General features: G+C 53.7%; 1 protein-coding gene across 45 annotated transcripts in view; it reads right to left on the bottom strand.

Moving 5' to 3' along the window:
• LOC108138629 overlaps positions 1-20,561 on the bottom strand; it is a 131,252-nt gene that overhangs the window by 2,712 nt on the left and 107,979 nt on the right. For 35 of the 45 annotated variants that reach the window (XM_041710191.1, XM_041710190.1, XM_017260965.2 and 32 more), the window contains 16 exons: positions 20,244-20,558; positions 18,586-20,184; positions 18,215-18,529; positions 17,507-18,154; positions 16,478-17,440; positions 14,396-16,384; positions 14,021-14,326; positions 10,598-13,942; positions 9,893-10,543; positions 8,468-9,127; positions 7,466-8,401; positions 5,417-7,102; positions 4,933-5,133; positions 4,657-4,851; positions 3,596-4,591; positions 59-3,289 (listed from right to left, as the gene is read on the bottom strand). In XM_041710191.1, the coding sequence (XP_041566125.1) occupies positions 59-3,289; positions 3,596-4,591; positions 4,657-4,851; positions 4,933-5,133; positions 5,417-7,102; positions 7,466-8,401; positions 8,468-9,127; positions 9,893-10,543; positions 10,598-13,942; positions 14,021-14,326; positions 14,396-16,384; positions 16,478-17,440; positions 17,507-18,154; positions 18,215-18,529; positions 18,586-20,184; positions 20,244-20,558 (18,036 nt within the window). The remainder of the gene's footprint in view (positions 1-58; positions 3,290-3,595; positions 4,592-4,656; positions 4,852-4,932; positions 5,134-5,416; positions 7,103-7,465; positions 8,402-8,467; positions 9,128-9,892; positions 10,544-10,597; positions 13,943-14,020; positions 14,327-14,395; positions 16,385-16,477; positions 17,441-17,506; positions 18,155-18,214; positions 18,530-18,585; positions 20,185-20,243; positions 20,559-20,561) is intronic. The other 10 variants (XM_017260967.2, XM_017260950.2, XM_017260947.2 and 7 more) reach the window with 3 other exon arrangements.

Consider the following 20,561-nt stretch of genomic DNA (forward strand, 5'->3'; position numbering starts at 1 on the left):
TAAAGAGATTAGCATACATTGTAATGTTAATTACATTATAAATATGTAAGATACTTACTGGCTGGCTCCACATCCACTTGCAGCTTGAGATTGTCTCCGATCTCGGCCGAGTTAATCTCCTCGCCCTCGTTGGTGATGATGCGCATCTGGCAGATGGGCGGTGGTCCTGTGTTGGCAATGGTTCCGGCCGTCGTCAGCATGGACACGTTGAATCCTAGGGTCACGTTCTTCTCGCCAGTCTGGTAGACGCACTTGATGTTGTACGCCTGGGCCTTGTAGGTGACCAGCTTGGGATGCTTCTGGATAACCAGCACGAAGCTGGCCACATCCTTCACAGCTTGCATGCCGCAGCTGCCGAAGTGGACGCGGAAGATCTCGGTACGGGGAACCGTCTCGCCGGCCAGGTTGACCACCCGTCGGCAGTCCTCGTCCTTGCTGTGGCCCTTCACGTACAGCACTCCATTGAATCCTGGCTCCGTTATGTGGATCTCCACTTGGACGCCATCGGCCAGACAGCTGACGACCATGTCGGGTCGTGGGAAGTCAGTGCGGAAGTTGGTGTGGTTGCAGTGCAACTCCGGGTTGCCCGTGTAGCCAGTGATGCACTGGCAATGGGCTCGGTGATTCACGGCATTGCAGAAGGCATTCACTCCGCACACCTTGGTCAGGCAGGGATCCTCGCAGGTCTTGGTGTCCAGGTTGCAGTACCGGTTATCGGCGCACTGATCGTTGCTCGTGCACTCTGGCGGCTCCTCCGGTTGGCATTCGCCCCGTGGAGTCAGGCGGTAGCCCAGTTCAATGGGACAAGTGCAGCGGCCGCGCTCGTCGATCACCATGCCACGCTCCAGGGCGCACACACAGTGACCACTCTCGTCGATGCGGTAGCCCTGCTCCTCTCGGCACGGCGTGCAGTATTCGTAGACGTCCAGAGCGGTTCCAGGCGGGCAGACACATTGTCCGTCCACATCTCGCACGAATCCCTTCTCGATGACGCACAGCGAGCGCTTGTCGCACTGCACGGCTGGGTTGCCGGTGTAGCCCTCCAGGCACTCGCAGATCATGGTCCTCACGGGCAAAGTGTCCCGGACACTGCAGAAGGCATTCACGCCGCACGGCTGGGTGGCATTGCAGGGATTCACACATTCGCCTCGCAGGCAAGCCCGCTGGCTGGGACAGTCCGCATCGCTGATGCAGATGGGCACGTGGCGCTCCGACTCGCAGCCGTTCCGTCCGGGCACAGTGCCCGGCGGACAGGCGCACTGCGGTCGGTGCTGGTACACCTTGCACAGCTCGTCTTGGCCACAGATCGCCGTGGTTGTGCAGGGATCGTTGCATTTGCCATTGACGCACGCCTTGTCCGTGGGACATTCATCGTCAGAGCGACATCCCAGCGGAGTACAGGCAATCCTGGCGTTACCGCCATGTCCTGGAATGCACTCGCAAACGGCACGGTGCTCAATGGCCAGGCACTGGGCATTCGAGCCGCACTGTTCGCCCTGGCAGGCGGGGATGCAGAGCTGATTGCGGCACAGATGGGTGCCCGGGCAGTCGGAGTTGATGCTGCACTCGATCTTGGCACACTCGAACTCGGGGTTACCCTCGAATCCTTGGCGACAGGTGCACACAGGCTTGTGATCCTTGATCCGGCACTCGGCATTCAAGCCGCAATTGCACGGATCTCGGCACACGCTGTTCAGACAGGACTTGTCCGCCGGACAGTCTGCGTCCGAGATGCAGCCTCCCACATCCTTGACGCCCTGGGTGGGCTTGCAGCCTCCCTTGCCGCGGCTCACATAGCCATCCGGACAGATGCAGAGCATGGTGCGCACCGGCGATGTGGGGGTCACCTCGCAGAGGGCAGGTCGCTGGCATGGTTCCAGCACCAGGCAGGGATCCACGCACTGTTCGTTTATGCAGGCCTGGCGGCCGGGACAATCGGTGTCCAGCTGGCAAATGGGCTGCGGCGGTGGCCGGCAGTCCACGTAGGGATTGCCCAGGAATTCGGCAGGACAACGGCAAACGGCCAGGTGATTCTGCGCCCGGCACTCCGCACGCGGGGCACATGGGTTGTGGTAGACGCAGGGGTTCACGCACTGCTCGTTCTGGCAGGTCTTGTCCGTGGGACAGTCGTTGTTGCTGCTGCAGCCGATGACGCGGCAACGCTCGTACGGATTGCCCCGATAGCCACTGAGACAGCGACACTGGGCCCGATTGGACTGCACATAGCACTCGGCATTGGGTCCGCAGGGATCGTTGATCAGGCACGGATTGATGCAGTCGCCATTGATGCAGGCCTTGCCGGAATCGCATTCGCCATCCACTCGGCAGCCGATGGAGCGACATGAGGCATAGGGATTGCCCTCGTATCCATCCTGGCAGCTGCACACGGCGCGATGTTGGGTCACCTGGCAGACGGCGTTGTTGCCGCAGTTGCACGGATTGCGGCACTGGGCATGGATGCAGGCCTCCTGGTCGGGACAGTCCTGGTCGCTCTCGCAGCCGGGTTGGCGGGGCGGCACCAGCTTGCGGCACGCTCCACTGGCATCGGGCACCTCGTACTCCGCACACTCGCAGACCATCGTGCGCACGGGCACGCTGTCCAGAGCACTGCACTGGGCAGTCGGATGGCAGGGCGTGAGCACTGTGCACGGGTTCTGGCACTTGTCGTCGATGCAGGCCAGTCCGCTGGGGCAGTCTCCATCATCGCGGCACACTGGCTTCACGGGTAGAGGCTCGCAGTAGCTGAACGGATTACCCCGCGGCATTTGGTCCGGACAACGGCAAACAGCGCGATGCTGCAGCGCCTGGCAGATGGCATTCTGGGCACACGGATTCCTCCTCTCACCACACGGGCTCACGCATTCGTTGGACACGCAGGCCAGGTTCGAGGCGCAGTCGTAGTCGGAGTGGCATTCCAAGCGCAGGCAGCGCACAAACGGATCACCCTCCAATCCCACCGGACAGCGGCAACTGGCGCGATGGTTGCGTCCATAGCACTCGGCATTCAGGGCACACGGATCGCTGGCCAGGCATGGGTTGATGCACTCCCGGTTCACGCACTGCTTGTCCCCGCTGCACTCGTCGTCCGACTGGCAGCCAATCGGGGAGCATCCAAACTGGGCGTTGCCCGAGAATCCGGGCTTGCAGTAGCAGATCGGATGGTGGTTCTTCACCGTGCACTCGGCATTCGGACCGCAGTTGCAGGGACTCACGCACTGGGTGTTGATACACGCCTCCGTCGAGGGGCAGTCGGTGCTGGATTTGCAGCCCACGGTTATCACATCGGATGCTGAGAAGATAAAAAGCAGGTCAATATTGCTATATTTTAAAGATTTTGCAAATAAATATAAACACTGCATTAAACAAGGTTTTTAAATTGACTTTAATTGGCGGTTACCATAGTTTAAGGGGCTCAACTGATTTATAAATATTTCGGGTGATCCAGCATCGAATTATGACAGTAATTGCTATTATTGCACAACATTTTAATGTTACATTAAATAGATTGCTTTGAACTATTTTCAAAGACTTCCTTTCATTAGTCCTACTCTCCTACACCAAATCTTAATTTAAATGAAAAATCTCACAAACTTACGTGGCAGACAGCGATCTTGTGGGTTTCCGGAATATCCAGGTGGACAGCGGCAGATGGCCTTGCGCTGCTGCACATGGCAGTAGGCGCCGATGCCACAGGCATCCGAGGAACAGGGACTTTCGCAGATCTCGTTGCGACAAATTTGATCCCTGGGGCAATCATCGTTGCGTGAGCAGCCCGGATTGGGGATCCGTGGCCTATCCACCTCCGTTGTAGAGCACTCGATGCGCGGATTGCCTTGGTAGCCCTTCGGGCAACTACACTGGGCGTAGTGATCCCTGGCGGTGCACTGGGCATTAACGCCACACCTCTCCAGTCGGCAGGCATCGAGGCAATTTCCATTCGAGCAGATCTCGGGATTGGCACACTCCGAGTTATGCTGACAGCCGGTAACGACCTTGGGCACATTGATGGGCACGCAGTTGCGGGAGACATCCGTCACCGTGTCGCCGGGACACTTGCAGGCCATCGCTCGCTTTGGCAGGGTGTCCAAGACCGTGCAGGTCTGCTGCGGAGTACACACATTGGGAGTGGCACAGGGATCCGCACAGCGTTCATTGATGCAGGCCAATTTCGAGGGACAGTCGGCATCCTGGACACACTGCGGCTTGGGCGTCTTCACCGGTATGTCGCACTGCACATGCGGATTGCCCTGGTAGCCGGGTCGGCACTCGCACTGCGGCTGATGGCGACGACCCACGCAGAGGGCATTCAGGGCACAGGTCTCCTGATCGCAAACAGGTCGGCACACGCGATTCAATCGATCGCAGGCCTCGTGATCCGCACAATCCTCGTTGTACTGACAGTGTCCCGTGATGCAGGAGACGAAGGGGTTGCCCTGCGTTCCGGTTGGGCAGATGCAAACCGCCTGGTGGTTCTGCGCCAGGCACTGGGCTCCACTGCCGCAGCGCACCTGGCCATGGGTGCAGGGATCCACGCAGTTCTCGTTCAAGCAGGTCTTGTCATACGGACAGTCGGCATTGATCTTGCACTCGGCTGGAGGAATATAAAAAAAAAAGTGATCACCATATGCCATTTTAAGAGGGCTCATTGACACTTACGTTTGTAGCACTGAACTTGTGGGTCACCACCCCAACCAGCTGGACAGAAGCAAATCGGTCGGGAGTTCTGCACGCGACACTCGGCATTTCCGGCACAAGGATTGGCCTCGGCACACGGATCCTGGCAGCGTTTATTGATGCAGGCCGTGTTCGGCTCACATTCCGAATCGTGGGTGCAGCCAGTCTTGACTTCAGCTGGAAACAATATTCAATGTTAGTAATAACGTTATAATGACAATCAGTATATATGGTTTATATATAAAAGATCTAGCTTACGTGGCTCATAGCAGTTGGTGAATGGATCTCCTTGGGTTCTCTCTGGGCAGCTGCAGATGGCGCGATGCTGCTGGGCCAAACACTGGGCGGAGCGGGCACAAGGCGAGGCATCCAGGCAGGGATTGACACAGTTTCCGCCGCGACAGGCTTCCGTATCCTGGCACTGATCATGCGACACACAGCCCTGATCACGCGGGGGTTCTGTGGTAATACAATATTTGGGATTAGCATTTCAGTTTTACTAGGTGTTTAGATGCTAAGTGTTTGAGTGCAACAGTTAAGAGTTATAGAGTGCAGTCAAAATATTTATAGGGTGCAACTGCTCAGGAGGTGCATCACTATAAATGGTTTTGTAGTTTAAACATATATATATTTGTATAAGCACTTTATATATAAACTGATGCTGCAATGAGAAAAGCAAAACTCAAAAATCAAGCGTATTTAAAAAAATGATAAATTGGGTTGATTTAATTGATAATTTTACCTTTGTGACATCCAATGTCGGCCTCGCCCACAAAGCCACGAATACAGCTGCACATCATGGTGCGCAGGGGCAGGGTGTCCACCACTTCACAGATGGCATTGGCGCCGCATGGATGCGTGACATCGCATGGGTTCTTGCACTCGCCACCGAAGCAGGCCAACTTGCTGGGACACTCGGCGTCCATGGTGCAGCCCTCCGGTTGTGTGGGCACCAGGTCACATCTTACGGCCGGGTTTCCACTGAAACCGGCTGGACAGCGGCACTGAGCACGATGGTTCTCCACGCGGCACTGGGCTCCAATGCCGCAGTTGCAGGGATCCTCGCAACGTTCATTGCGGCAGGCCAGATGGAATGCGCATTCGTCATCCGATCGACACTCTGGACGTTCGCAACGCACCAGAGGATTGCCGCGGTATCCCTCCAGGCAATGGCACCTGGCCCGGTGATTGAAGTCAGCCCGGCAGATGGCTCCCTCTCCGCACTGCGTGAATCCACAGGGATCCACACACTGCTGGTTGATGCAGGCCTCATTGGCGGCGCATTCTCCATCGGATCGGCAGCCCAGAAGGTAGCAGTTCTGCAAGGCGTTTCCGGTGTATCCCTCATTGCAGACGCACAGTGGTCGGTGGAGTTGGACATGGCAGCGCGCCTGTTGGGCGCAGAGGTTCGATTGCTCGCAGGGATTGCGACAAACCTGGTTGATGCAGGCCTTGTCATTGGTGCAGTCTCCGTCGCTGATGCATTCCGGTTTGGGCGGTTGCTCTGGGATCTGCCGCAGGCACTGGGCGTACGGAGAACCGTAGAACTCCGGCGGACAGCTGCACACGGCCTTGTGGTTGATGGCCCGACAGATGGCATTGATGCCGCAGGCATTCAGACAAGGATCGCGGCATTTCTGACTCACACATGCCCTGTCCCGGGAACAGTCCTCGTTGATCACGCACTCCGGATAACTGCAGGTGGCGGCTCCGTTGTAAACGCGGCAGATTCCATTGCTGCGGCACGGAGAGGGCTGGCAGGGATCGAGGGGCTCGGCCTGGCGTGGTTCCTCGCACTGGACAAACGGATTGCCCACCATATTGCCCGGACAACTGCACACGGGACTGTGGTTGATGGTCTGGCAAACGGCTCCGAATCCGCACTCTCCCACGCAGGCATCCACGCACTTGGAGTTGATGCAGGCCCGATCCTTGGCGCAATCCGAGCTGAGTGTGCACTCCGGACGACAGCCCTGAACCAGTGGGTTACCTGGGAATCCGGGCAGGCATTCGCACACAGCCTTCTCGTTCTGCACCCGGCAAATCGAGTTGGGTCCACAGGGCGATGGATAGCAGGGATCCGAGGGAGTAGGTGGAGTCAACTGGCGGGTACACTGGGCAAACGCATTGCCCGTGTAGCCCGGTGGACAGGAACAGATCGGTATGTGGTTGTTCATGGTGCAAATGGCCTCCAGGCCACAGACGCCCGGACAAGGATCCTGGCACTTGCTGCGGATGCAGGCCTGATTGGCAGGACACTCGGAATTGCCGACGCACTCGGGGCGGCATCCCTCGTAGGGATTGCCGATGTACTCCCGTTGGCTGCACTCGCAAACGTAGTTCTCTCCTTGGACGCGACACACGGCATTGGTGCCGCATGGCGACGGGTAGCAAGGATTCTTGGGAGTCGGCGGGGGCTTGGGTTCATCTGGAATGGTTACATTTATATGTTAGGAAATTATATAGGTAAAGGGAAATGCCCTGCCTGATTACAATATGCAAACTTGGTTGGTCCTGTTTAAATATAAACAGGGTAAGGGTAAGCCGGTAAGGAGTGATTGGGTCAGGTTCCTAACTCAAGGACTTTAAAATAAAATTATAAAAGATTAGGATTAAGTTAAGATTCCCAAATATAGTAAAGACTCTAGACATCCATGACTTTTTGGTAAGGTTACTTAAAGTCAGAAAGAGAAAACACTGTTGAGATACCCTGTTGTAGTAAAGACTCTAGAGATTGTTACCTCATTTAATTTAATTTAATTTTTTTTTTCTTTTTTTTAAGGGATCTTACCACGTGGTATGGGTCGGCAAAGTCGGAACGGATCGCCAGTCATGCCCACGGGGCACTGACAGTTGGGTGTGTGAAGGCTGACCGTACACTGGGCATTCTGGCCACAGCTTCCGGGACAGGGATCGCGACACTTGTGATTCATGCAGGCCAGGGTATTGGCACACTCATCGTGGCTGTCACACTCGGGTCGACAGTTCGGCGGGGTGCCCTGGAACTCCGGCAGACAGCGGCACTCCGCCTGGTCGTTCACCTTTCTGCACTGAGAGTTGGGACCACAAGGCGATGGCTGGCAAGGATCACGAACAATTTCAGGTATCCTGGGTATGGGACTGCACAAAACATAGGCATTGCCAGTGTGTCTAGGGATGCACTCGCAATGTGCCCTATGCTGGATCGCCTGGCATACGGCATTCTGGCCACATTTGCCCGGACACGGGTCCACGCACTTGTTGTTGATGCACGTGTGCACTTGGGCGCAATCGGAGCTGGAGTAGCACTCCAGTCGACAATTGGGCGGCTGGCCAAAGTATCCGGCCAGGCAAGAGCAGATGGCATTGCCGTTCCTCTCCAGGCACTGGGCATTGGCTCCGCACGGCGAGGGCTGGCAGGGATTGGGAGGAGTCGTTGGTGGCGGTGGATCATCGCGTATCGGAAGGCAGGAGACGAACGCATTGCCCGTCATCCTTTCCGGGCAGTGACACATGGCGATGTGGTTCACGGCATCGCAGAGTGCATTGGCTGCACAGTGTCCTGGACAAGGATCCACGCACTTCTGGTTCACACACGCCCTGTTCCTGGGACATTCCGCGTTCAAAACGCACTCCGGGCGGCATCCGGTGTAGGGATCACCCTGGTACTCCGGCAGGCAAGAGCACTGACCATTGTTACACAGAGCATTAGCTCCGCAGGGTGAGGGCTGGCAGGGATCGGAGGGAGCTGCAAGATAAATGGGGCCTAACTTAGGGGAAACTTCTTGGGATTTAAGAGAAGGGTGGGGCATACTTTTCGGGGGCGGTGGTGGTGGCAGCAGTCGGCAACTGGTGAACGGATCTCCAGTATAGCCAGCGGGACAGGCGCAACTGGGCGTATGATTGATGACATTACACTGGGCAGCAAAGCCACAGGCTCCGGGACATGGATCGCGGCACTTCTCGTTGATGCAGGCCAGATTGCTGGGACACTCCGCATTGATGGTGCACTCCGGTCGGCAGTATGGTGCCGCTCCCACATAATTGGGAAGACAGCTGCAACTAGCTCCGCCATTGACCACCCGACACTGGGAGTACGGTCCACAGGGTGATGGCACGCAAGGATCACGGATATCGTTAGATTTCGGTGGCTTCGGAGGCGGAACGGGCAGACAGCGGGTCAGGGCATCGCCCGTGAATCCGGTTTGACACGAGCACAGCGGACTGTGGTTGCGCACATGGCACTGGGCATTCAAGCCACAAGCTCCGGGACAAGGATCCTGACACTTCTGGTTGATGCACGCCCTGTCCGCCGGACACTCGGCACTGATCACACACTCCGGACGACACGATGGCGGTGTGCCCACAAACTCCGGCAGGCAGGAGCAGATGGCCTGTCCCTGGGACTCGCGACACTGGGAATTGGCACCGCAGGGTGACGGCTGGCAGGGATTCACATACTCAGGTACGGTGGCTAAAGGAAATCAAACGTAGGATTTTTAACATTTGCACAATAGCGGGCCAAAAGCAAAGCGTTGATTAAAAGCCAACCAATAAAGCGTGGTTAATTATTTATAGTGCTAGCATATTGTCACTGAGCATAGTCGATGGAAGAATCCAAGGGACACTCGATGGGTTTGAGATAAAAGAAATGAGGTAGCTGAAAAATAATCGGCTTAATGCAAGAAGTTGAGTAAAGCGTCGTTGTTGAATAAAACTTATTTTCAAGATTACTAGCATAATCTCACATGGTTTTTTCAATGATAAATTGTATGGGTTAGGGTTTTTGAGATTTGAGATCATCATTATCACAGAATAAATAGAGTAAACGTTGAGAATCTTTAAAGAGAGAGATCATATTATATTCAATATCACAGAATATAATCGGCACTTTTAATATATATAAAGTAAACATGGGGAATCTCAAAAAGATACAAGAGAGGAGATTTTTTTTATGATATGGGAATATAAAATTAGGGCACTTAAAAAGAGAAGTCACAAGGTAAATAGAGGCAAAGAATTGAGTACAGCGTTGTTGTTTAGGGCATTAAAAAGTAGTCGGCCTTAAATAGTTCTAGCAAAATATCACAGAATGTTATCGATGTATTTAGTTGTTCAACGATGTGAGGGAGCGGAGAAAAACCATTAGGTACGGCGTTGTTGTTTAGAGGAGGAATACGCATTAAGGTCGTTTTAAGGTAGCACGAAAAAAGGCATAGTTTAGGAGAAATCTTCTTACGTTCATGCTGCGGAATACGACAGCTATGGTGGGGATTGCCCACGTGACCCGGGTGGCATTCGCAAACGGGACTATGGTTAATGACCTGACAAAGGGCATTGATGCCACAAACCCCGGGACAGGGATCGCGACACTTTTCACCCATGCAAGCCCTGTGACTTGGACAGTCCGAGTTGACGGTGCATTCGGGTCGGCAGATCTCAGACGGATTGCCATAGTAACCCGGCAGACACTGGCAAACGCTCAACTCATTGCGGGGCAGGCAAATGGCGTTGACTCCACAGGGATTGGGATTGCAGGGCAGGATCACCACGGCAGGTGGATTTGGCTCTGGTCGAGTGCACAGGCTGAAGGCATTGCCCACAAAGCCCTCGGGACAGTAGCACAGTGGACTGTGTGACACCACGCGACACAGAGCAGAGAGACCACAACTGCCGGGACACGGATCAATGCACTTGTAATTCCTACACGCCTTATCCGCCGGACAATCGGCGCTGTTAACACACTCCGGCCGACAGAATGGCGGAGTACCGTGGTATTGCGGTTGGCAAGAGCATCTTGCTCCACCTGACTCGGCTTGGCACACGGAATTAGGACCACAGGGTGAGGGCTGACAGGGATTCACTTCATCGCGTTCTACGGGGGGAATAACTAAAATAATTGTATTAAAAACGTGTTCCTTAGGGTGTGTACTTTCTGTTATACCTATGGGTTGGCAAGCCAGCAGCGGATTACCCGTCAACTGGGGTGGACACACGCACAAGGGACCGTGGTTCTGCACATGGCAAATGGCACGAATGCCACAAGCTCCGGGACAAGGATCGCGACACCTGAGGTTCAGACAGTATTTGTCAAGGGCACAGTCTGAGTTCGAGGTACACTCCGGACGACAAGCGGGTGGAGTGCCAATAAAATCGGGCAAGCAGTAGCAAATCGCCTGTTCATAATAAGCTCTGCATTGGGCATTGGGTCCACAAGGTGATGGCTGGCAGGGATTAATCGGAGTACGTTGAGGTACGAGAGCAGGCAAAGTCGTAGGTGGTACTGGAACAGGGGGTTTGGGCTTGGGTATTGAGTCACATCTCACAAAAGCATCTCCCTGCATTTGCTCTGGACATGTACAGATGGCCACGTGATTGTATACATGGCACAAGGCATTTAATCCACAAGTGCCTGGACAAGGATCTTGGCACTTCTGACGGATGCAAGCCTTGTCCCTGGCACAATCCGTATTGAGGACACATTCCGGCCGACAACCAACATATGGATCTCCATGATATTCCGGTATACAACTGCATTTTCCATTATTACACACGGCGTTCGGTCCGCAGATAGATGGATAGCATGGGTCCTTCGCCTCAATGGGCTCACGTTGAACAGGGACTATCGGTGTGGGCTGACACGATACAAATGGATTTCCGGTGTAGCCGGTTTGGCAGAAGCAGTTCGGTACATGTTCATGGACACGGCACACTGCATTGTAAGCACAAGATCCTGGGCAAGGATCCCGACATTTTTCATTGATACAGGCCAAGGTTGATGGGCAATCCGAGTTAATTACGCATTCTGGTCGGCAATTGGGTGGAGTTCCAATATAGTTTGGAATGCAAACGCAGGCAGCCACTCCAAATCTATTGTGACAATGCGAGTAGGGTCCACAAGGCGATGGATAGCACGGGTTAAAGTCGAAAACGGGCTTTGCCACATCATAGTTGGGACGCTCTGGAGTTGGTTGCGGTACAGTTGGGACATAGACCACGCCAGGAATAGGTTGTGGTCTGTGAGTATCGTGTTGGACCTCCTGGACAGGATTTTCCGGTGTTGAAGGTATAGGTTGCGGTACCGACGGAATGTTGGTTATTCCGGGTGTTGGTGATGGTACCGGCTGATATGGTTGTGAGGGTACATTAATCACACCAGGAATGTGTGAAGGCACAGGCTGGGGCAACGAAGGAACGTTAATAACCCCCGGTATCGGTGGATTAGGTTGTGGAGTTGGGTAGTTAACATCTTGGTAATATGGCTTTTGAGTCGGATACGTCGGTTGTGGCACGGAGGGTATGTTGATTATTCCAGGGGTAGGTTGTGGTCTCTGGGTCTGATATTGGACATTTTGTATCGGATTTTGAGGGGTTGGAGTTGTAGGTTGTTGTATCGTTGGAATGTTAATTATTCCAGGCTTTTCCACTGAGACTGGTGGGGATGGTTGAGAAGGAATATTGATCACACCAGGAGTTAGAGATGGCACCGGCTGAGGCACCGAAGGAATATTAATAATTCCTGGTGCTGGAGGAGTTGGATGTGGCATTGGATAGCTGACATCGTGAATTGGTGGGTTTTGAGGTGGATACGTCGGTTGTGGAACCGAGGGAATGTTTACAACTCCTGGAGCTGGCACTAAGATCGGCGGCGATGGTTGCGACGGTATATTGATCACGCCAGGAGTTGGCGATGGCACCGGCTGAGGCACCGAAGGAATATTAATTATTCCTGGTGCTGGAGGAGTTGGCGTTGGAGATGGATAAATAACATCCTGGATAGGTGGATTCGTAAGTGGGTTCGTCGGCTGCGGTACTGAAGGAATGTTATGAATGATTGGTCTTGGAGCTGGTATGTTCAAAACTGGTGCTGGTATGTAGATTGGCTGTTGGGGAACCGGGTATACAGGACGTGGTGGCGAAGGAATGTTGATCACACCCGGTCTTGACGGAGGTGGTGGGTAATACACATCGTATATAGCCGGTCGTTGCACAACCGTAGTTTGATATGTTGGATGCACTGGCTGTGCCACTGAAGGTATATTAATGACTCCTGGTTGAGGAGCAGGTGTCGTATTTTCAGGTGACGGTATAAATACGGGACGTTGAGAAACCGGAGGCACTGGCTGCGGCACTGATGGAATGTTAACGACTCCAGGTTGCGGCGTTATCACTGGTGGTGACGTTGGGTAGTTAACGTCGTAAACAGGGGCATGTGGCGTAGGATAAACAGGTTGTTGGAACGAAGGAATATTTATAATTCCAGGATGTGGTGCAGACGATGGAGTCTCATTAGATGGTATATTTATAGGTGGTTGGGGAGACGGTGGCACTGGCTGTGGGTGCGATGGTATATTAAGAATCTCTGGTTGTTGAGGAATTGGTGGTGACGTTGGATAGTTAACATCGTAAACTGGAGGATTCGTTAAAGGATGCACTGGTTGGGGTGCTGAGGGAATATTTATCACTACAGGCTTCTGAGGAACGGGAGACGGTGTTGTTGGATAGTTCACATCATAAATAGGTGACTGAGGTGTTGGGTATACTGGCTGTGCTACCGAGGGAATATTTATTACTCCTGGCTGGGTAGCTGGCGTCGGTCTTTCAGGAGAAGGTATAAAAACGGGAGGTTGTTGTGATGGAGTTGTCGGCTGTGGCACAGATGGTATATTGATTATGCCAGGATGTACTGGTGGTGGTTGTGTTGGGTAGTTCACATCATAGGTCGGAGGCCTTGGAGTAGGATATGCTGGATGTGGCACAGATGGAATATTAACCACGCCAGGTTGTGGAATAGGAGTCGGTGTCGTTGGGTAGTTAACATCATAAACCGGGGTTTGTGGCGAAGGATATCCAGGTTGCGGCACTGAAGGAATATTGATAACTCCTGGCTGAGGTGCAGGGGATGAATTCACGGGCGATGGTATAAACACTGGTATCTGTGATGTCGGAGGCACCGGTTGGGGTGCAGAAGGAATATTTACAACACCGGGTTGCTGGGGAACTGGATAAGACGTTGTCGGGTAGTTGACATTGTAAACAGGTGGCTGGGGCGATGGGTAGACTGGCTGTGACACAGAAGGTATATTAACTACTCCGGGTTGTTGAGGACTTCCTGGTTGTGGTGATGGATGGTTCACATTAAAAACTGGTTGCTGAGACGCGGGGTATCCAGGTTGAGGGGCAGAAGGAATATTTACTATTCCCGGTTGTTGTTGTTGTATGTACACGAGATCAGGTATAGCAACCGGATAGGGAGGAGAAGGTGTGTCGTATATTTGGGGTTGAACAGCTGTTTCAATTAGATTTATAAAATGGTTTTTGTTAACCGATTTGTCTATGGCATTCGAAGGTTTAATTATGTTCTTACGTTTTGGGGTCTCGTAACAACGTGTGAACGGATCACCCGTATGGGAAGAGATGCAGTAACATATGGGACTGTGGTAGTGGACGCGACATTCAGCGTTAATACCACAAATTCCAGGACAGGGATCGACACACTTGTGATGAACACAAGCCTTATCATAAGCACACTCTGAGTTAAGAGTACATTGGGGTCGACAGTTAGGAGGGGTTCCATAGAATTCGGGTAAACAGGAGCATACGGCTTCATTATTTGACGGGTGACATTGGGCATTGGCTCCACAGGGTGAGGGATCACATGGAGTCAATGGGGCTAAAGGGGTTGGCACACAAAATATATTATCAAAATTCGGTACGGACATTTGAATGTATGGATGCTTACATTTCTGGACTATAGGAACAGGTGCGCAGTATGCCAACGGATTTCCAGTGTAACCGCTGAAACACCTGCACTGAGGCAGATGATCCAGAACATAGCACTCGGCATTCAGGCCACAGGTGCCGGGACACGGATCTCGACATTTTTGCTGCACACAAGCTCTACTTGAGGGACAATCGGAGTTCAAAATGCACTCCGGCCGACAGGCTTCGTAGGGATTGCCGAAATAGTCAGGCAGGCAGACACAAGCGACTACTCCTCTTCGCTGCTTGCATTGAGCATTTGCTCCACAGGGATTGGGTTCACAACCATTGATAAACGGTTCCTCATACTGAAGCACCTGAATAGCAGTTGTGGGTGGTGTTGGTGAAACTTCAATTTGTGTTGGTGGCAGGCAGGAGTTGAAGGGATTGCCCACTAATCCAGGAGCACAAACACAATTTGGCTGGTGGTTGTATGTTCGACAGATGGCATTGTAACCGCACAGTCCTGGGCATGGATCTTGACACTTCCGATTGATACAGGCCCTATCACTGGGACATTCACTGTTGGCAATGCACTCGGGTCGACAATAGGGTGGTACGCCTAAATAATCCGGCTGACAGCGGCAAACCGCATTGCCTCCCTCATTGCTGCACTGGGCATGAGGACCACAGGGAGTCGGCGAACACGGATCAATTGGTTCGCGCTGAACTGGTGTGTAATCTGTCCTGATCAACTGGCACTGGGAGTAGGGACTTCCGGTGTAGCCAGCGGGGCAAACACACTGCGGACCGTGGTTAATCACATGACACTGGGCCATGTAACCACAAGCTCCAGGACAGGGATCGCGGCACTTTTGATTCACACAAGCCAGACTGGGTGGACACTCTGGGTCGCTGACACATTCGGGTCGACAGGCTGGAGGATTTCCGTAAAAGCCGGGCAGACAAGTGCAAATGGCTTGCGTGCCAACTTCCCGGCATTGTCCGTGGGGTCCACAAGGCGAAGGCTGACAGGGATGTAGCTCTATGGGGGCCTGTTGAGGTGTCAGCCGGCACAGTACAAACGGATTGCCCTGATAACCAGCCGGACACTGACACATGGCCACATGATTATGCACCTGACACGTGGCTCCAGATCCGCAAGTTCCTGGACACGGATCCAGGCAACGATTGCGGATACAGGCCTTGTTCCATGGACACTCCGTACTCAATACGCACTCTGGGCGACAGCCCACGTAGGGATCCCCCTGGTACAAGGGCAGACAACTGCAGACACCGTTCGAGCACTGGGCATTGGGACCGCAGGGCGAGGGCTGACAAGGATCATCCGCAACAATAGTAACAGGGGTGGCAGGAGGTGTTGGGGCTGGATAACAACGGTAAAAGGGATCTCCCACGAAACCTCTGAGACATGTGCAGGTAGGCACATGATTAAGCACATCACATTGGGCGTTCAGACCACAAGCCCCAGGGCAAGGATCCACGCACCTTTGATTGACACAAGCCCTATGGCTGGGACAATCTGAGTTCTGGGTGCACTCGGGTCGGCAGTAAGGAGGAGTGCCGTAGTAAGAAGTCTGGCAGGAGCACACGGCTTGCTCGTACTCCACCCGACACTGGGCAAACTTTCCACAGGGCGAGGGAACACATGGGTCTCTGTAGATTACGGGTGAATCCCTAACAGGTTGGGGCGGAGGCAAGGGAAGACAGCGCATAAAGGCATCTCCTGTGTAACCAGGATGACATGAGCAATGAGCTCTATGTTGATGTGCTCGACAAATGGCATTCTGGCCACAAGCGCCCACACATGGGTCGGTACACCTTCTAGCCACGCAGGCTCTATCATTGGGACATTCGGGATTACTGGTGCACTCGGGACGACAAGCTGGTGGGGAACCAAAGTAATCGGGTAGGCAGCGACACACCGCCTGACCCTGGGACTCGGTGCACTGAGAGTTGGGACCACACGGCGAGGGCTGGCAGGGATTAAAGTGGACAACTTGGACGGCTGGAGAGGAACATAGAAGTGCAGATTGGGGGTAATGGTAAATTGGTATGTTAGTGCAAGGTTTAACGGATTGACTGGGAGGAAACTGCTTACGTTCCGCCTGGACCACACTACAGTGGCGATAGGGATCACCACTGTATCCGGGATAGCAACTACAACTGGGCACGTGGTTAACGACTTGACACTGGGCATTGGGGGCACAGCTTCCGGGGCAGGGATCGCGGCAATGTTGATTTAAGCAAGCCAAATGGCTCGAACAGTCAGAGTTGAGCACACATTCGGGTCGACATCCCTCGTAGGGATTGCCATAATATTCCGGTAGACACTGGCATGAAGCGGCTCCACCTCGCTCTCGGCACACGGCATTGCTTCCGCAAGGGTTTTGGAAGCAGGGATTGATCTGCTCGCGCTGAATCTGTGGTCGTGAATAGCATCCGGTGTAGGGGTCACCAATGTAGTCCGCAATGCAGATGCACGAAGGCACGTGACTGACAACTTGACAGCTGGTAGCGTTTCCACAAAGTCCAGGACAAGGATCCTTGCATTTCTGGGCAATGCAAGCTAGTTGATTCGGACACTCCGATGATGTAATGCACTCCGGTCGACAGTAGGGTGGTGTTCCTACGTAATCCTTCAGGCACTTGCAAATTGCCTTGTCATTCTGACTAGTACACTCTGCATTGGCTCCGCATGGTGATGGTGAGCAAGGGTTCAGCGGTTCTCTTTGGACTGGTGGTGGAGGTGGTACACGGTGGCAAAGGAAGAAGGCGTTGCCTGAGTATCCCTGTGGACAACTGCAGTGCGGCACATGTCTAATGACCTGGCACTGAGCAAACTGTCCACATGCTCCAGGACAAGGATCGCGGCACTGCTGATTTAAGCAGGCTAGATGCGGGGCACAGTCCGAGTTGATGGTGCACTCGGGGCGACATTTTGGAGGGACACCAAAGTAGCCGGGCAAGCAAGAGCAGATGGCCTGCTCGTTAGCCACTCGGCATTGGGCATTGTTTCCACACGGGGATGGTTGACAGGGATTTAAGGGCTCCACGGGAAAAGCTAAATAGAACAAGGAATTGTTAAATGGGGATTCTTAAATTACTGGATTCTTAGTTTGAAACCTACATTGCACAACGGTACACTGGACGAAAGCGTTGCCCGAAGTTCCAGGCGGACAATTACATGTGGGTATATGGTTGCGCACTTCGCAAACTGCTCCAACACCACAAGCTCCTGGACAGGGATCTGTGCACTTGCTGCGCTGGCAGGCTCTGTCCCTGGCACAGTCCGTGTTCAGGACGCACTCTGGACGACAGCCCACATAGGGATTGCCATCGAAGTCGGGCAGACAAGAACACCGACCACCAGGACTGCAGATTGCATTGGAGCCACAAGGCGAGGGATTACAGGCATCGCGAAGGGGCGGAGTTGGTGGTGGAGGAGTTCGTTGACAGCTTACGAAGGGATTGCCCTGATAACCTGATGGACAACTGCAGATGGGTGTGTGGTTAATGACGTTGCATTGGGCCAGAAGTCCACAAGAACCGGGACACGGATCGCGACACTTTTCACTGATACACGCCAAATGAGAGGCGCAGTCCGGATTAATCACGCATTCCGGCTGGCAATTGGGAGGAGCTCCAAAGTAACCAGGCAGACAAGAGCAAATTGCCTGGTTGCCCTGAGCACGGCATTGGCCAAAGGCGCCACAGGGAGAGGGAGCACAGGGGTCGCGGTAGGTTTCCTTGGGAACATCGTAGCTAATTGCGGGTGCTGCAAAGGGTTTAGCGTTAAGGAGGCTCAGAGGGATATGCAAAGAAGTCTGAGTCTTACGTATGCGTTGACAACCACTGATGGCATCACCCGTGTAACCAGGCAGGCAACTACAGTGCGGACTGTGGTTAATAACCCGACACTGGGCACTACTGCCGCAAACACCTGGACACGGATCGACACAGTGTTGTTGGACACACGCCAGGGTCAAGTCGCACTCGCTGGAGATAGTACACTCGGGCCTACAGGCCGGCGGGGATCCAATGAAATCGGGCAGACACTTGCAAATCGCTTGGTTATTCGACTCACGGCACTGGGAGTTCGGGCCACAGGGTGAGGGCTGACAGGGGCGTGAGGGAATGGGTTCGGGCAGGGCTGTCGGATAAGAGACAGGGTAAGTTTAAGGACTATTAAGTATTCGATCTGCTTACGTTCACGCAGGACACTACAGTAGACATAGGGATTTCCCTGGTAGCCCGCAAGGCAGTTGCATTGCGGCAGGTGATCGCGCACTTGGCACTGGGCATTTGGACCACAGGTTCCGGGACAGGGATCGCGGCAATGCTGATTGAGACAGGCCAGATGGCTTGGGCAGTCCGAGTTAAGCACACACTCGGGTCGACAGCCTTCATAGGGATTACCGAAGAACTCCGGAAGACACTGACAGGCTCCAGCTCCATTCCTCTCCGTACAGAGAGCGTTGGCTCCACAAGGACTGGGTACACATGGTGTAAGCGGCTCTTGAATATCTCGCACCACTTGACAGCCCACAAAAGGATTGCCAGTTTGTCCACTAAGACACGTGCACATGGGAGTATGATTAATCACATAACACTCAGCATTGGAGCCACAGACACCTGGGCAGGGATCGCGGCACTTCTGATTCTGGCAAGCCAGATTCGTGGGGCAATCTGAGTTGGACACACACTCTGGTCGGCAATTGGGCGGTGTGCCAATGAAGTCGGCTAGGCAACTGCATTGAGCATTGCTTCCCTGTGCACGGCATTCAGCATTAGCTCCACACGGAGATGGATGACAAGGATCGATAGGGTCTTGCCTAATCGGTGGTGGTGGTTGTCGGTGACAAGCCACGAAAGGATTTCCCGTAAAAGAGCCAATGCAATGGCAATTCGGGCTGTGATTAATCACTCGACATTCAGCGTTCAAGCCACAAACTCCGGGGCAGGGATCTCGACAATGTTGTTGGAGACAAGCCAAGTGCAGCGGACACTCCGCATTACTGATGCACTCTGGTCGACAGGATGGTGGGACTCCAACAAAGTCGGGAAGACACGAGCACACAGCCTGTCCGTTGATATTGCGACATTGGGCATTTGGTCCGCATGGTGAGGGCTGACAAGGATCGACGACATCGCGCGTTGGAGGTGGTGGTAGAGGTCGGCATTGGCTGAAGGCATTTCCTGTCATTCCCGGTGGACAATGACACATAGCTATGTGTCTGTGCACCTCACAAATGGCATTGGATCCGCACGTTCCAGGGCATGGATCGACACACTTGTTTCTTACGCATGCCTTGTTCCAGTCGCATTCCGTGCTCAGCACACATTCTGGACGACATCCCACGAATGGGTTGCCCACAAATTCAGGCAAACAACTGCATTGACCTTGATTGCAAACTGCATTGGCACCACACGTAATCAAAGAACAAGGATCACTTATTTGGGGGGGATCCCTAGCGACTGGTGGTGGAGCATAACAGGATGTGAAGGCGTTGCCAATTAGTCCAGGCGCACACTGGCACGTGGGATTGTGATTGATAACCGTGCACAAGGCATTGAATCCACAGGCTCCGGGACAGGGATCGCGACAACGCTGCTGTTGGCAGGATAGATGAGCGGGGCAGTCGGGGTTAATGGTACACTCGGGGCGACAGTTGGGCGGAGTGCCAAAATAGGAAGGCAGACAGCTGCAAGTAGCAGTTCCTCGGTTATCCCGACACTCTGCAAACTGACCACAAGGCGAGGGTACACAAGGATTGCGATACACGTCCAACTGTGGTGGTCTTGGGGCTGTAAGTTGAAGGAGGGTAAGCAAGAAAGTTGGGTACACCCTAGAGATAAAATCTTACTTGGCAGGGGCAAGCAGCGAGTGAAGGCATCGCCAGTGAAACCAGGGCGACAACTGCAAATTGGGGCATGCTGGATGACACGACAATCGGCATTGGAACCGCACACACCGGGGCAGGGATCACTACACTTTTGCCTAATGCACGCATTGTCATGAGGACACTCTGCACTAGTCACACACTCGGGTCGACAATTGGGCGGAGCACCCACATACTCGAGCAGACATGTGCAGGTGGCCTGTTCGTTGTTTTCTCGGCACTGGGAGTTTGGACCACACGGTGATGGCTGGCAGGGATTGACATATTCTTTGAGGACAGCTA

This window comes from Drosophila elegans, unplaced genomic scaffold, assembly GCF_018152505.1.
Source record: "Drosophila elegans isolate 14027-0461.03 unplaced genomic scaffold, ASM1815250v1 contig_814, whole genome shotgun sequence".
NCBI classification, from domain to species: Eukaryota; Metazoa; Arthropoda; class Insecta; order Diptera; family Drosophilidae; genus Drosophila; species Drosophila elegans.